The sequence below is a fragment of the Triturus cristatus genome, chromosome 12 (assembly GCF_964204655.1).
Source record: "Triturus cristatus chromosome 12, aTriCri1.1, whole genome shotgun sequence".
Lineage (NCBI taxonomy): Eukaryota > Metazoa > Chordata > Amphibia > Caudata > Salamandridae > Triturus > Triturus cristatus.
The window spans coordinates 703,871,930-703,889,686 of NC_140595.1; the positions used below are offsets into that span (position 1 = coordinate 703,871,930).

Sequence of the window (17,757 nt, forward strand, 5' to 3'; positions counted from 1 at the left end):
TTCTGGACTTTTTTTAGCTCTTTTCACAGCGTGAGCTAAATATGTTCCAGCTTATCTCCAGAGGAAATGAGCATGTTGCTAAGATTATCGTCAAATGTTTGTCCCCCTTCTGCTTTGTCTTGTGGTTGTAAGCAAATAAGGATGGGCTGGGCAGCAGCACTCCATGGGCCCAGCTGCCTAAACAAACAACTCTGCTTTCTATAAAGAGGAAGTACTGATATCACAGAGCATTGAAGTTGTATTCATCCATTGAAAGCAGCCAGCGAGCTCAGAAAACCTTCTGTATTCAAGGATGGCTTTTTATCACATCAGTGTGGAGACAGGCTCGAGTCCCACTGCAGGGACCTTCGACTGCATCTCCCTTACCCTGGTAGGATGCCGCGGTGAGAGCTCCAAGGAGCCACTCCAGGATGAAGGAAGAGGATTCATACCAGGAGCTGTAAGTATCTGGGTGAATGTTCCTATGGAGGGTGACTGCATCTCCCATACCCTGGTAGAATGTCGCGATGAGAGCTCCAAGGAGCCACTCTAGGATCCAGGGAGAGGATTCATTCCAGGAGCTGTAAGTATCTGGGTGAATGTTCCCATGGAGGGTGACTGCATCTCCCATACCCTGGTAGGATGCCGCGGTGAGAGCTCCAAGGAGCCACTCCAGGATGAAGGGAGAGGATTCATTCCAGGAGCTGTAAGTATCTGGGTGAATGTGCCTTTGGAGGGTGACTGCATCTCCCATACCCTGGTAGGGCACCGCGGTGAGAGCTCCAAGGAGCCACTCCAGGATGAAGAGAGAGGATTCATACCAGGAGCTGTAAGCATCTGGGTGAATGTTCCTATGGAGGGTGACTGCATCTCCCATACTCTGGTAGGATGCCGCGGTGAGAGCTCCAAGGAGCCACTCTAGGATCCAGGGAGAGGATTCATACCAAGGGCTGTAAGTTTCTGGGTGAAAGATCCTATGGAGGGTGACTGCATCTCCCATGCCCTGGTAGGGCACTGTGGTGAGAGCTCCAAGGAGCCACTCTAGGATGAATGGAGAGGATTCATACCAGGAGCTGTAAGTATCTGTGTGAATGTTCCTATGGAGTTTGACTGCATCTCCCATCCCCTGGTAGGACACTGTGGTGAGAGCTCCAAGGAGCCACTCCAGGATGAAGGAAGAGGATTCATACCAGGAGCTGTAAGAATCTGGGTGAATGTTCCTATGCAGGGAGAATGCATCTCCCTTACCCTGGTAGGATGTCGGGGTGCGAGCTCCAAGGAGCCACTCCAGGATGAAGGGAGAGGATTCATACCAGGAGCTGTAAGTATCTGGGTGAAAGTTCCTATGGAGGGTGACTGCATTTCCCATACCCTGGTAGGATGCCGCGGTGAGAGCTCCAAGGAGCCACTCTAGGATCCAGGGAGAGGAGTCATACCAGGGGCGGTAAGTATCTGGGTGAAATATCCTATGGAGGGTGACTGCATCTCCCATACCCCGGTAGGGCACTGCGGTGAGAGCTCCAAGGAGCCACTCCAGGATGAAGGGAGAGGATTCATACCAGGAGCTGTAAGTATCTGGGTGAATGTTCCTATGGAGGGTTACTGCATCTCCCATACTCTGGTAGGATGCCGCGGTGAGAGCTCCAAGGAGCCATTCCAGGATGAAGGGAGAGGGTTCATACCAGGAGCTGTTAGTATCTGGGTGAATGTTCCTATGGAGGGTGACTGCTCTCCCATACCCTGGTAGGATGCTGCAGTGAGAGCTCCAATGAGCCACTCTAGGATCCAGGGAGAGGATTCATACAAGGAGCTTTAAGTATCTGGGTGAATGTTCGTATGGAGGGTGACTGCATCTCCCATACCCTGGTAGGGCACCGTGGTGAGAGCCCCAAGGAGCCACTCCAGGATGAAGGGAGAGGATTCATACCAGGAGCTGTAAGTATCTGGGTGAATGTTCCTATGAAGGGAGAATGCATCTCCCTTCCCCTGGTAGGATGCCGCAGTGAGAGCTCCAAGGAGCCACTCCAGGATCAAGGAAGAGCCTTCATACCAGGAGCTGTAAGTATCTGGGTGAATGTTCCTATGCAGGGAGAATGCATCTCCCTTACCCTGGTAGGGCACCGCGGTGAGAGCTCCAAGGAGCCACTCTAGGATGAAGGGAGAGGATTCATACCAGGAGCTGTAAGTATCTGGGTGAATGTTCCTATGGAGAGTGACTGCATCTCCCATACTCTGGGAGGATGCCGCGGTGAGAGCTCCAAGGAGTCACTCTAGGATCCAGGGAGAGGATTCATACCAAGGGCTGTAAGTATCTGGGTGAAAGATCCTATGGAGGGTGACTGCGCCTCCCTTACCTTGGTAGGGCACCGTAGAGAGAGCTCAAAGGAGCCACTCCAGGATCAAGGAAGAGGCTTCATACCAGGAGCTATAAGTATCTGGGTGAATATTCCTATGGAGGGTGACAGCATCTCCCATACCCTGGTAGGGCACCGCGGTAAGAGCTCCAAGGAGCCACTCCAGGATGAAGGGAGAGGATTCATACCAGGAGCTATAAGTATCTGGGTGAATGTTCCTATGGAGGGTGACTGCATCTCCCATACTCTGGTAGGATGCCGCGGTGAGAGCTCCAAGGAGCCACTCTAGGATCCAGGGAGAGGATTCATACCAAGGGCTGTAAGTATCTGGGTGAAAGATCCTATGGAGGGTGACTGCATCTCCCATACCCTGGTAGGGCTCTGCGGTGAGAGCTCCAAGGAGCCACTCCAGGATGAAGGGAGAGGATTCATACCAGGAGCTGTAAGTATCTGGGTGAATGTTCCTATGGAGTTTGACTGCATCTCCCATCCCCTGGTAGGACACTGTGGTGAGAGCTCCAAGGGGCCACTCCAGGATGAATTGAGAGGATTCATACCAGGAGCTGTAAGAATCTGGGTGAATGTTCCTATGCAGGGAGAATGCATCTCCCTTACCCTGGTAGGATGCCGCGGTGAGAGCTCCAAGGAGCCACTCCAGGATGAAGGGAGAGGATTCATACCAGGAGCTGTAAGTATCTGGGTGAAAGTTCCTATGGAGGGTGACTGCATTTCCCATACCCTGGTAGGATGCCGCGGTGAGAGCTCCAAGGAGCCACTTTAGGATCCAGGGAGAGGAGTCATACCAGGGGCGGTAAGTATCTGGGTGAAATATCCTATGGAGGGTGACTGCATCTCCCATACCCCGGTAGGGCACTGCGGTGAGAGCTCCAAGGAGCCACTCCAGGATGAAGGGAGAGGATTCATACCAGGAGCTGTAAGTATCTGGGTGAATGTTCCTATGGAGGGTGACTGCATCTCCCATACTCTGGTAGGATGCCGTGGTGAGAGCTCCAAGGAGCCACTCCAGGATGAAGGGAGAGGATTCATACCAGGAGCTGTTAGTATATGGGTGAATGTTCCTATGGAGGGTGACTGCTCTCCCATACCCTGGTAGGATGCTGCAGTGAGAGCTCCAATGAACCACTCTAGGATCCAGGGAGAGGATTCATACAAGGAGCTTTAAGTATCTGGGTGAATGTTCGGATGGAGGGTGACTGCATCTCCCATACCCTGGTAGGGCACCGCGGTGAGAGCCCCAAAGAGCCACTCCAGGATGAAGGGGGAGGATTCATACCAGGAGCTGTAAGTATCTGGGTGAATGTTCCTTTGAAGGGAGAATGCATCTCCCTTACCCTGGTAGGATGCCGCAGTGAGAGCTCCAAGGAGCCACTCCAGGATCAAGGAAGAGCCTTCATACCAGGAGCTGTAAGTATCTGGGTGAATGTTCCTATGCAGGGAGAATGCATCTCCCTTACCCTGGTAAGACGTTGCAGTGAGAGCTCCAAGGACCCACTCCAGGATCAAGGGAGAGGATTCATACCAGGAGCTGTACGTGTCTGGTTGAATGTTCCTATGGAGGGTGATTGCATCTCCCATACCCTGGTAGGATGTCGCAATGAGAGCTCCAAGGAGCCACTCTAGGATCCAGGGAGAGGATTCATACGAGGAGCTGTAAGTATCTGAATGAATGTTCCTATGGAGGGTGACTGCGCCTCCCTTACCTTGGTAGGGCACCGCAGTGAGATCTCGAAGGAGCCACTCCAGGATCAAGGAAGAGGCTTCATACCAGGAGCTATAAGTATCTGGGTGAATATTCCTATGGAGGGTGACAGCATCTCCCTTACCCTGGTAGGACACCGCAGTGCGAGCTCTAAGGAGCCACTCCAGGATCCAGGGAGAGGATTCATACCAGGAGCTGTAAGTATCCGAGTGAATATTCCCATGGAGGGTGACTGCATCCCCCATACCTTGGCAAAGTGCTGCAGTGAGAGCTCCAAGGAGCCACTCCAGGCTCAAGGAAGAGGATTCATACAAGGAGCTGTAAGTATCCGAGTGATTGTTCTCATGGAGGGTGACCAGGGCATATTTGAAGAGCACAGGATTGAAAGTAACAAGGTGATTCCTATATATTGTTAACTGCAACCACAGGGAAGAGCAGTGCCCAGACATACAGAACAATCACCTAGAGCAGCATAATTCAATTAAAGGGTGGAATTGTGTGTTTACTATCTTCAAATACTTCCAAAGTGCATACTATGGGAACAATCTGTGTTCGTGGTAAGCGATGCGGCAGTATTTGTAAACTGTTGCACTGTACCCTAATGGCCCAGACTTTCATCTCCTGGACCCAAATTTCAAGGGTGTTTACTCTAAAAGCCCTGACTCTCATCTCCTGGACCCAACTATCCAGGGTCTGTACTTTTACGTCCCTTCTTCTCATCTCTGGAACACATCATTCCAGGTTTTTTTTTTTTACATTTGCGGACTTCCTTTTATCTCCTGGACTCAAATATCCAGGGCTTGTACTAAAAAAGCCCTTCCTCTCAGTTGTTAGACCCTACTATCCAGGATCTTTGCCATACAGACCCCTACTCTCTCCTTCTGGATCCAACCATCTAGTATTTGTATCATAATTGCCTTTTGTCTCAGCGTCCAGACCCATCCACCCATGATCTGTACTATCAGAACCCCTTCCTCTCAAATCCTGAACTCAATCATCCAGAATCTGCAACCTAACAACTCAGCTAGACCCCCACTATCTGAGGTCCTTACCCTAAAGTCCCCTCCTCTCAACCTCTCATCTTCTGGATCTAAACATATGTCTGCAGTTTAATGGCCACCCCTCTCAACTGGAATCAACCATCCAGGGTCTGTATCATAATGGCCCCTCTCATCTCTTGGACTCAACCATTGAGGGTATGTGTCCTGCTGGCCGCCTCCTCTTATCACCTGGACTCAAAGTTCCAGGATCCAGGGCCTGAACCCTAGTTGTCTATCCTCTCATCTCCTGGATTCAACCATCCAGGATCTGTATCCTACAAGCCACCGTCTCTCGTCACCTGGAATCAACCAACCAGGGTCTGTACCCCAGTGGCCTCTCCACTCATCACTTGGACTAATCCAACCAGAATCTGTACCTTAGTGGTCCTTCCTCTCAGATTTTAGACCCAACCGTCGAGGGCCGTACTAATACGACACAGTACAGCAGAGGGCTTAAGAAATATTGAAGAGCTTCAGAATGGGATGTGGTAGGGTGGAAACCTGGAGCTGCAGGACAAGAAAGACAGAGAGGAAAACAAGGTAACAGTACAGGAGAGAATGTAAACTACTGGAGGAGAAGGGAGACAGAGTTGAAGCGGAAAGGTGAGAAAGAGAATGTAAACTGCAGGAGTGCAGAGGGGTTGCAAAATGAGCTGCAGGTGCAAAGGTGGGGGAATGAACATCTGCGTGGAGTGGTGAGTTGAGAGTCAAAGTTGAAGTATAGGAAGTGAAGGTGGAAGTTAAAATTGTAGGAATAAAGGGAAAAGTGGGAAATGACTGCAGCTGCAGATGTGAGGGAAAGGGAGCTGTAGGGCGAGAAAAGACAATGAAGAACAGACAATAAAGGCGAAGAGATAACAGGAAGCAGGGAAGATGCCGCAATATAAGGCAGAGTTGGAAGGAAGGTAGAAAGGGTAAGAGTTCATGGAGACTTGAGGCACCAGCATTACTGAAGACAGGCAGAAGTGGGAGCCACAGCAGAAGTGACAGAAATGGTGAAAACATGCAAGGACAGAGGCAACAGGGAGAAGGGACAGACTGAGAACATACAAGACGTGGAGAAGTGATAGCTAATGTAGGGGAGAAAGAGGGAGAGGAAGGAGCAACACTAACAGTGGAATTAGCAGCAGATAAGAGGAAGAACACATCCATGGAGGTCAGATATAAGGTGGAGGCGAGGCTTCTAGGCAGTGCTTTAAATGGGCAGGCACTCTCTGGTACGGAGTACCTGCACTACTTTAATTTTAAAGGATGAGCACCTGCACTTCTTAGCACTGCTGCAAAACATTTAGGGCCATATTATCAAGAACGACGATAAAATTATCGCTGCTTTAGCGGCAGGAAACTGCCGCTTAAGCGGCGATAAGGGGCTTGATAATATGCCCTAGAGAATTCCAATAGAAGCCCAGGTTCTGGTGTGAAAGACTACAAACCTGGGCTTCTATTGGAATTCTCTAGGGCATATTATCAAGCCCCTTATTGCCGCTTTAGTTTCCTGCCGCTAAAGCAGAGATAATTTTATCGCCGTTCTTGATAATATGGCCCTTATTGTGTGAGTAACCAGCACTTTTCAGCAGCAGACAGGTACTCTGTATAGGGAGTACACTACATTTCTATTTAAAGCAATGCTTCTAGGACGAGCCAGACAGATGTGGGTGAGAGGCAGGAGAGACGGAAATAATCTGGGTCTTCAATCAAACTATGGGGCTTTAGGGGGCAAGTGACACTGAAGCCTTGCTCCCACCCCAGGGCTTTTCAGGCAGGTGGTGCTGGCCAAATGAGGAGGTTCAGCATTGGTGGGTTACAGGCTAAGGGTGGGGCTTAGTAGCTAAATAGTGACGGAAGGGGAGTTTGGGCCTCTTTGGTCAGTTGCATGTAGGCAATCAGAGGTCAGTGGGTGGCAGTGGGTGTAACAGTTCACAAGAAGAAAGACTAGATGTGGGATGTAGAAACAAAAGGTGCAGGAAGAGAAATAAGAATGGTACCAGGTAAGGGGCGGTTAGAGGGAACATAGAAATCTTCAGAAGGACAGGTGGAGGGAGAAAATGAAAGCATTAACACGGCCTGTGAGATTCAGCTAGGGAAAGATACAGGGAGAGAGAAGTAGAAAACTGAAGGCTATGATAAATAAGGGAACTCTTCAGGAGGAGATTTGTGAGCAGAAGACAACTCTGAAGCAGCATTGATAGCATGGGTGGCCAAAGCTGTGTCAGGAGAGGCAAGAAGAAGGGACAAATGTGCAGGTGGAGACAGACTCAGAGGCATCTTGCAGCCTCTCAGCTTCTAAGAAAATCTGAGACTGTGACAGGCAGTGATTTAAATGGGCCGGTACTCACCAGTACTGAGTACCGGCACTTTTTATTTTTAACCTCCTAAGGTACCGGCACTTTTTCATTGCCACGGAGTGTACCGGTACTCATGACTGGTAGGCTCAGTGGCAGTGGTCGAAGTGGGCGGGTTCTGAAGGGCACGGCGTGCCCCATCTTCTTAAAATTTAAGCAATCTGTTCCCCTACTTTTCTGTTTTTGGAAATGTGTACCAGGACGGCAGAAATAGTGAAAGCTTATAGATAAGTCTCGGCCATTCTTGGCCGTTCAGGGACAGTTGGGGTGGGCATAGAAGGAAAAGGACTCTGCCTCTCTTCCTTCTTGTCCAGTGAATACAAGGAGAGTGTTCGCTTCCGCTCTGCCGCTGGCAGCTGCCCCCATCTCTCTCACTTCTTCCTCTTATTGCCTCTCTTTCTGTGTGGCTTCTTCTCTGTTGCAGAAAACCGTGACTTTAAGAAACAGCTCTCTTACTCTCGCTTCCCTTTATTTGTTCCCCTGTGCAATAGATCCAAAAAAACAAAGAAGCCCTTTTGCTGCAAATGTCTGTAATGTATTGAAGATGCTTCTCATCAAGAATTTAGTAGTTCTTTATTTGTAGGCTGGAGATAAACTGCGGGTACCAAGGGCCCAGGAGCACGAAGAAAGATAGAGTTCAAACAGACACAACAGAGTTCCGAACTAGAACATGAAGGGAAACAATAGCCCTATTAATTCCAATTTACATAAAAATAGACCTAACAGAGAGGAAATACTGACATAGCATGCCTCAATGTCTTTTTCTGACATTTTTCTATTGCAAAGGGCAGCCTCAGGGTGGAGAGAAAAATGGTTAAAAATACTAAACAATAACTAATAAAGCAAGTCAGAGTGGTTGCAAAGTGGCCAGAATGGTTTTATTCACACCAAAACACATTAGGGCCCTTTTACAGAGTTTGCCAGTGAAGAGCCACTTTTGTTTTGTCGTCTTTCTTTAAACAACGGGGCAAATTTACAAAGAGGTGACAGAGCGCAGCGTTAGCCTGCTTGGCTTAACGCCGTGCTCCGCCACTTCAGAAATGCAGGGCTGCACCGTATTTACAACAATACAGTGCAGCTCTGCAGTTCTCCCTGCGCTGGTGATAATTTCAGCTGCCTATTGCCAACACAGTCACCCTTGCACCATAGTGAAAGGGTGCCTGCGTTGCGGTGGAATGATTGTTTATGTGCAGGAAGGTGTCCTTTCCTGCACATAAACAATCTTAAATGCCGATTTGTAACTTGTATTTGTGCTGCTTTGTGCAGCACAAATAGAAGTTGCAACTCGTCATTTTTTAAATGACTGTTTATGTGCAGGAAGGGACACCTACTGTACATAAACAATCATGCATGGGATTTTGCTGTTTTTGTGATTGCTGCACAATGCAGCACACATGAAAACAGCAAAAACAAGGAGAAGTAAAGCATTTCTCCTTGTTGCACCCTGTTAACACCACGTTGTTTCTGCTGACATTTCAAATGTTTTACTTAATCTTGCATTCCCTATGAATAATTGATTTTCCCAAGATGTTATTACTTTTTTTTTCAGGCAGCATTTTACTTGTCTAGTGCATAATTTGAATTGAGTCACAACCAGGTGTTTACAGCGCAGCCCAACTGGGTTATAGCTGAAGGCAGTACAAGTTTCTCTCAGTGGGGTGGTATGGTGTTCAGTGTGGGAGAGGATGTGGCACTATGGCCAGAGCTGCCGAATTTGGGTCTGGGGAACCCATTTCAGCCTTCATGACCACTCCACCAAACCACTCTCCAGAGGGAGCACATTCCCATGCTAGACCTTAGAAGGCCCAGCTAGACTGTAGAAGCCCGGGTGTCTTAGCACATGAAAGTGGGTCCTAGCAGTGGCAAGTGTGGGTTATCCTTGAAGGCCTGTCCACCACAATCCATGCTGAAGTTCACCTCCAGTCTTGCGGGCAGGCTTACGAAGCAACACACCCCAGAGTGACAGTGACTTGGTCACACTACCCTTGAAGTCAGTCTGCCTCACCCACTGGTACCTCAAGTGGCCTTGTTCCAGCAATAGTAGTGAGGCTCACCAGGGATCGGCAATGCAGGATTTGCATGCACACCAAACTAGGTTTGCAAACTTCACGGCCTCTCTGCTCCATGCACAAGCACTTTTAACATGTGCTGCCTGCTTTGGGGCCAGTAGAATTATGCAGCAAGAAAGAACAAAATGATGCCACAGTGTTGACTAAATTATGTAGCAAACAAAAAGTCTGCAGCAAAAGCGGTATATTTTCTGATACTTTATCATTTTGACATTTTTATACATACTAAAAGTCTCTGCACATTTTTGCCTCATTAGTACCAGTCAAATGCAGCAGTGAGAAAGGTTACCAGTCAACCTTTGCAAAGGGCCCTCCACTTCGTAACACAAGTCACATTTTTTTGTAACTTTTGATCCATTTGAGCTACAAACAATGTAATAGTTAAAATCATCAGATTATGCAGCAGATGGTGTAATATGTGGCAAATATGGCAGAGCCATAATTAGGTGGAAAACATTTGCAAACTGGGATATTTAGTCATTCATGTTTGAACTGCTCTTGTGGAAAAAGGGAGGAGAAGTGCTGATGACAGAAACTGCATGGCTCGGAGACAAATGGCTTGTACTCCCACTTTTAAGTGTATTTGGTTCATTCTGTGATTGGAAACGTATCCCACTTTGTGAATACCTTTTAATGTCAATAACTCATATTCAACCTTTAATAAACATGTGTATCCCTTGGTTGAATTAAATAATCTAATAAGTTGTAAATGGTCAGTGAAATACCAAACAAATACTAAAAATTGGGATGTTTTGCTCTTTCTGGCCACACCTTTGACTCCGCCCACTGACCCAGTCCATGGGTTATTCCCGCCCTCTGATTCTCCACCCACAGTTCCCCTACTTTTTTCCCCCACTTCGACCACTGCTCAGTGGTACATGTGCTGCTGAGGATGAGGCTGTCTGAATGCCACTCTCACCCAAAGTGCCACCCACCATAGCCCTGTGTCGAGCCGCTGCTGAATCATTCAGCAGCAGCTCATTTTGTTAGTGTGGCAAGGGAGCAAGCTCAGTATCACGCTGTGAGTGACAGGGTCCGATCAGACCCTGCACTGTAAATCACAGGTGTGAAATTGTGCAGGCACTCAAGGTCCAGAAAACTGGCTGAGAGTCTGCAAGAAGAAAGCCATGGGAGGTAAGAATTGCAAACAACGTCTTTAATTCTGTTATGAGCCTTTTGTGCCAGCAAATGTCTGCTTTTGTGTGTGAGTGCGGAAGCGACAGAGAGTGCATCGTGTATTTTAAAAAAGTGTATTTTAAAAAAGTATTTTAAAAAAGTGTATTTTAAAGAACATGTGAGGAATGTTTTGTGTGTACATGTTTGCTTGTTCTTGTACCTATGTGTGAGTGCGTGCTCATGGGCAAGAGAATGTATGAATGCTGCACCTAATGAAACAAATAAGAACTGAAGCTGCAAATATAAAAAAAGACGCAGAAACTAAAGCATTACACATTTTTGGCCTTTATTTAATTTTTTTGTGAGGAGTTACCCACTTTATGTTCATACATTTATCATGTGTTTTGGTGTGTGCTGAAACTACTGTAACTAACACGTACCTTTAAATGCAATGGGGGGGCTTACACAGTTGAAAGGGGCAGAGTAGGAGACAGGTTATTAATTGTCTACATATGCCATGCCCACATGTGCAGAGGTAATTTGCACATGCAGGCAATTTGAGACTATTGATACCTGTAATTCAAGGGCAAAATGAAAACTTGATAGATGGCAGAAGTGTCTTTATATAATCATGCCCCGCCCTCGGCTCCGCCCCTTGCCCCGCCCTCTAGCTCAATTTGATGAGTACCTGCACTTATGTTTTCCCATTTAAAGCACTGGTGACAGGAGATGGTAGGGGCCATGGAAAATAGTGTGCACGTTTGTGAGGAATTGTTTAATGTGGAGTTGAGTCATTCTATTTCATCCTTACATTTCTGTTCAACACATGAAGTATTATCTTACCTTACAATGTAGTGGTGGGTCGATGTAGTAGATGCAATAGCGTCGTACCTCTATATAGTGACGTACAAGCGCATACCACAAGACATATCCTATACAGAACAAATTCAAGGAGGTGCCATGCTTTCACACTCTCTTCCTGAAGCCAAGAATACAGTCCCCGTTTCTGTATTTTTTCTTCTTCTGTGCATTGAATACATTGTTCATGCCTACAAATATTTGAAACCCCGTACTACTTCTAACGCGTGGCTTTCTTTTATTGTCAAGGGGTGATTAGACCGCCACCAAGTGGCCAAACAGGAAACTGCAACTATAGCTAGGTGTGTCATGAGTTTCCGAGACCGCAGGTCAGTGACGGTAGTTTGCTCTTTTCCCTATGCATGTATGCCCACTCTACACTCTCATTAGTTCAGTTTTCTGTACATTATTGCGGGTCAAAACCGCTTTTTTTGTCTGCAGCATTTTCTAAGTAGTGCTCGTCACGTTTTCCCCTTTGAATTCATGCAGCTCTTCACTCTATTGTCCCCTCGTTTTTAATTAAACTCGGGAAGTTTCTGCTGCAAGACTCCAGATTCTTCCCAGGTGCTTTATTACACTGGCGGTTTGCAGCAGCGAATCTGCATATGGGTTGTGTCTTCTGCTGGGAGCTCCGCCCCCCCGTACCTGCCCTGGGCTCGGCGTGATGACATCTGTGCGAAGGGCCCTGGATAGCAGGCAAAGGTAACCCTACCACACAATGGGGCATATTTACAAGCTGGCGATAAAAGCGGCGATCATTTTATCGCCTAATTAGCAAGGCCACGCTAACGCGTGAAACCTTGCTTTAGCGTGGGGATTCCTAACGCCCAGATTTGCATCTCTAATGAGATGCAAAGTGGATGTTCCTGACCTAACATGACAGGAGAATCTCCTATCATCAAGCCCCACGCTATGGAGCATAGCGTCAGGAAAAGTAGCGATAACCCCTGTTATCGCTACTTTCCTTAGGCCTGCTTCAAGACTGACTTAGCCATGATATCCTATGGAAGGTGGATATCATGGCTAAGTTTGTGAGTCCCTATCAGCTAGCTAACGCCACATTACGTGAGATTATCGCTGGGTTTCCAGCGATAATCTCACATTAGGCAGTTAGCTCTAGGATTTTTATCGCTGAGGAGATAAGCGTTGCTAATAGCACGCTATCTCAGCTATAAAAATCCACGTTACCCGGCGATAATTATCCTCACGCTAAGAGCGCTGAGCGATAATTATCGCCGGTTGTTGCTGATATGCCCCAATGTTTATAAGAGAGGCTCGAGATCTAAGTAGGTTCAGGGGATCAGAAATCGGGCGTAGTCCTTAGCACCCTGCATGTCCGTGATCCAGAGAGACACACTTTCCAGGGAGGCCTTAGGCCCTGCCAGGTCCTATTTTTGGGGCTTAAGTAGAAGTATAGGCATTGGCCCCTACCAAGACCCCTACCAAGTCCTATTCATTGGACTAGGTGAATGTCAGAGAATGTGCTCTGGTTCCATTGGTCCTGGCTGCTCCCAAAGCACATTTGTACAGTACAGCAGTGGACACCAGAATGCATGATTGGCAGTGCTCATTGTGACATTGACAGTATGGATTCGTTTAATTGTTCATAGAGTGCTTCAATCACCAACCAGCGGCTTCAAGGTGTTAGAAGCAAAACAAAATACCCCACCTGACACTCAAGTACCTTGTAGTGGCAGTCAGCCTGCCTCTTCTTTCCCCACTCTTGGATACAGCAGCAGCATGATCAAGGGAGGCCAATTCAACTCAAGATCCCCAGCTCGCAAGAGACCTTGCTTGTTAGATCTGAACACAGCCCTATGTTGACCCCAATGCTAGTTATTAGAGAACCCAAAGACCCAACCAACCACTCCTTGTTGGTGGTTGAAGATGCCTGCCAGGTATTTTACATAAAGTCAGATGCTTTGCCACTTGTGGATTAGAACATTGACTCTTTGATGGGGGCCTTGATAACCTCCCCAAAATCACAAAGCTATTCAGCTCAGGCCCTTAAGCAGGCTCAGGTGTGTGGAAGAAATGACACTCTGAACCAAATATTTTGATCTATCCAGATAACAAATATTTGGTGCCCAAAGGCATTCTCATTGTTGTCTTGGCAACCCCTTGCTTAGTTTGTCATGCATCAAGAAAACCCATGCCTCTCCCAGGTACCTCAGCTGTGGCAAAATGGCCTTATTGACCTAGATCCCATGTGTGAAGGCTGAAGGCTTACTCTGCTCCAATGGCTAATGGAGCTTTCTCTCTCCCATCAGCATTAGACGCAATCAATCACTGATATGTGGGCCCGGGGGATGTTGTAAGACTACTGTGCTCTGAAGATCTCCAAGATGCCTTCCTCATTCTACCCACAGATGGAAAGTATTATCCGTCAGTGACTGTGGATTTGTTCCTAACATATTGCAAGAGTCTCCTGTGCCAAGTGTCCGTTGCTGCCACTGTAGCTCCTCTGTGCTGGGCAGCTGCAGCAACTGAGCAGTCCAAACATCTCTCTCACCAACTTGGAGCTGGTGGGCCAATGCACCTAATATTCTTGGAGGGGGGGGGGGCTGCCCTTCACAGCTACTCTGTCCACAGATCTCAGTTACAGCTGAGTCATCAGGGATAGGGTAGTAGTCACTGGATGGATCTGCCCATCACTACCTTGTTAGACTGGTCAGAGCCATCTCTCCACAAAAAGGTTGGTTCAGCTCCAGGTGTTTTTGGCTATGAATGCTTCCTGTCGTGGTCTTTTCAAGCGTGGGTATTGATCTCATGTGCAACACCAGGGGCCTCTTACACATTAGAGGTCAAGGAGGCATCCAGTTTCCACAGGTCTGCTGGTTGGCAGTGGAACTGTGGACATCCTGCCGGTTTCCACATTGTTGAGGTCCACACATAGAGAGAAGAGAGCAGGCACTGGTTTCATTCTATCATTACATGTGGAGAGTTCACCATGGATTCATTGACACTGTGCCTGCCGCCTGCAGAGGCACATTCAGAAAAACCTTAATTTGCAACAGAAATGCCGGTTTGAGCGGTTCGTCTCATGGATTGACGGAAGCTCTGTTCCCTTGCAGACAGCAGATGTTCCTTGGAAAAGGTGGTTGCGATATTAATTTCCTATGAAACGTCTGATTCTGAGAGCCCTCTGGGAAATCAAGGGCAGTCAGGCCAGGATGCTCTTGAATTTTGGTGGCTTTTGTTTGCTTCTGTAATGTTTGGCGCTCAGGTATCCACCTCCCCAAAAGGGTCATGTTTGGCTCTCAGGTATCCACCTCCGCAAAAGGGTCATGTTTGGCGCTCAGGAATCAACCTCTGCAAAAGGGTCACGTTTGGCGTTCAGGTATCCACCTCCGCAAAAGGGTCATGTTTGGCTCTCAGGTATCAACCTCCGCAAAAGGGTCATGTTTGGCGCTCAGGTATCCACCTCCCCAAAAGGGTCATGTTTGGCGCTCAGGTATCCACCTCCCCAAAAGGGTCATGTTTGGCGCTCAGGTATCCACCTCCCCAAAAGGGTCATGTTTGGCTCTCAGGTATCCACCTCCCCAAAAGGGTCATGTTTGGCACTCAGGTATCTACCTCTGCAAAAGGGTCATGTTTGGCGCACAGGTATCAACCTCCGCAAAAGGGTCATGTTTGGCGCTCAGGTATCCACCTCCCCAAAAGGGTCATGTTTGGCTCTCGGGTATCCACCTCCGCAAAAGGGTCATGTTTGGCGCTCTGGTATCAACCTCCGCAAAAGGGTCATGTTTGGCGCTCAGGTATCCACCTCCCCAAAAGGGGTCCCAATGTGTACAAACCAGCTGGCCTCTTTCTATACCACCACTCAACTTGAGCCCCTGGATCCTGATGAGTCAAGCTTTACCTACCAAGGTCCCGCGTCAGGGGATTTAAATGTCCTGGCAGCTGCCAGGAGGTCTTCGACTACAGCACAAAGCAAAAAGCACATTGCTAGGTTTCGATTGTTCACCCAAGCCACAGAGCGTTAACCTGATCACTTTTTCATGGGGTGATAGATTTCTCATGATATTTAGTCGAACCAGATGTCCAGTTTGACAACTTATGTAGGTGCATACAAGTACAAGAGCCATCCAAGGAAATCTGTTATTGCTATTAATGAGTTTGTCACATGTGGTGTGGCTGGTCTACCCATATGTCCCACCTTATATACATTAGTTGGGAATTAAATCTGATCTTGGATAGATTCGTGCAGAAACCCCTCAAATCCAGATAGTGGACATAGGGCTTCATGACAAACGTCTTTTCTTTTTTACAATTACTTCTGACAAATTCATACGTATATATTAGAAAACATGGTTCTACAAACCCTACACTGTATTCCTTCATGACAGGTTGTATTGAGGACTCAAATTGCTTCCGTCCCAAAGGTTTTGACTAGCATGCCCCCAAAAAGGGCATTTTCATTAAAACCTTCTTTTCCCCCACAAATGCTTACATGGCTGGGCTAAGTAGCACAGCTTCGATGTCTGGCACCCTCTAAGATTTTACCTTGATAGATCTAGAGCTCTGCTACCTACAGGCCAACTGCTCAAAAATGATGGTGACGAAGAAGCTGCATGGGAGAGATGCTCACTCTGGGGATCTGATCATTCCCCAGAGCAGAGATGGGCACTGCAGCTTTCACCAGTGAAGGTGGCAGCCAGAGTGGGCCACTGAGAAGCTCTGTGGGTTAATCCTCGTGTATTCTGTAAACATGTGCTTCAGGTTTCCTCACATAGGGCCATATGTAGGAAGCCCAATACCGGTCGGTAACGGCCGATTTTCGGTAAAAATCCCGTTACCGACCGGTATTCAGGCTTTTGGTATGTAGGGGGCACATTTCAGGATTCGGTAATTTACCGAATCGGTAAAATTACCGATTCGGTAATTTTACCGATTCAGTAAATACCGAATCCTGAAACTCACACCCAGAGGTATATCCCTGCTCGGAATTTGAGGTCATCTCACTTCAACCTCCTGGTTATCCCCACTTCAAAAAGGTTAGGTTAGGCTGGTTCTCTTTTCTGGCCCCTCGTTTAGGGAACTCACTCCCACCGTGCTATCTTCAATTCTGAAAACTCTGAAGAGCATGGCTGTTCTCCCAAGCATATGATTGAATCAACTGGCTGCATGCTATCCCTATATTTAGCGCCAAGAAATCGTATGGTGTATGTGCACTCTATAAATAATTTTACCATACCAGAAACCTAAATCAGATAAGCAATGGTGTCCATAACCAATTGGCTCCCTTTTATAAAAGGGAACTAATGACCAAGTGCTGAATTCATATAAATCGAACCGTTTTACAATTCTGCTTCGATATGGCTTGATAGCCACCGGCACAAAATGGAAGGCGCCTATTTTTATGAGTGATGGAGTCAACATAAATACACCTCTACTTTTGACAGGTTGAAATAGAGAAAGAAAGAACCTAATTCGACGCATTATCACAGACTGCGCTTCTTGGAGCGTTGCTACCCTCTCTGTCGCTAATCTTCAGCTCACCTATATTAGAGAATGTCCTCTAGTCAAACACTGAGACATTGACTATTAGGTGCAGTGAACACCCCTAGAGGAGAGAGGGATTATGAGATCCAGGTATGTTTACTGGTGAGACTCCTATGGGGAGACCTAGGGGCAGATTTACAAGTCCCTTGAGTGACTTTTGCTCTGCAGTTGCGTCACTTTTTTGACGCAACAGCGGCGTAAACAATGCGGCCTATTTACAATGTGACGCATCTAGGGAGATGCGTCACGTTGTAAAGCCCTGCATCACATTATACCTGCGTCAGGTATAGTGTATGCTGGGTGGGCGTTCCCATGCAGGAAGGCCTCGTAAAAGTGACTCAGTGAAATCTACAAGATTTCACTGCGCCTCTTTTAGGACGCCACTGCGTCAACACCTTACGCCTGCTTCAAGCAGGCGTAAGTAGTGACGCAGTGTAGTGGGAATAGGCCTCAACACGCATTGCTGGAGTTGCGTCGTGCTTGCGACACGAGTCCAGCAATGCGTGACTTTTCCGCCAACAGATGCGTCAGAATTTCTGACGCATCTGTCAATCCTTGCACCATAGTGCGCCGTATTGTAAATACGGCGCATCTATGGTGGCGCAAGGGTTTCTAAGGGTAGCGCAGAGAAAGTGACGCATCTGTACAGATGCGTAACTTTCTTGTAAATTTGCCCTCTAATGACTAAGATAAGAGGTGCATGAGTTATTTTGATTACATACCTCAGCCCAGATTTACTAAAGGTTTGCATCAGTACAAAGTGATGCAACGTGT

The 17,757-nt window shown here is 47.5% G+C and overlaps 1 protein-coding gene across 1 annotated transcript in view; it reads left to right on the forward strand.

Moving 5' to 3' along the window:
- The first annotated feature begins 207 nt into the window (after nucleotides 1–207).
- Nucleotides 208–17,757, forward strand: part of LOC146780156 (hydroperoxide isomerase ALOXE3-like) — a 110,879-nt gene continuing 93,329 nt past the window's right edge. Inside the window, exon 1 of the mRNA XM_085636702.1 lies at nucleotides 208–439. Within this exon, the coding sequence (XP_085492828.1) occupies nucleotides 293–439 (147 nt within the window). The 5' untranslated portion in view covers nucleotides 208–292. The remainder of the gene's footprint in view (nucleotides 440–17,757) is intronic.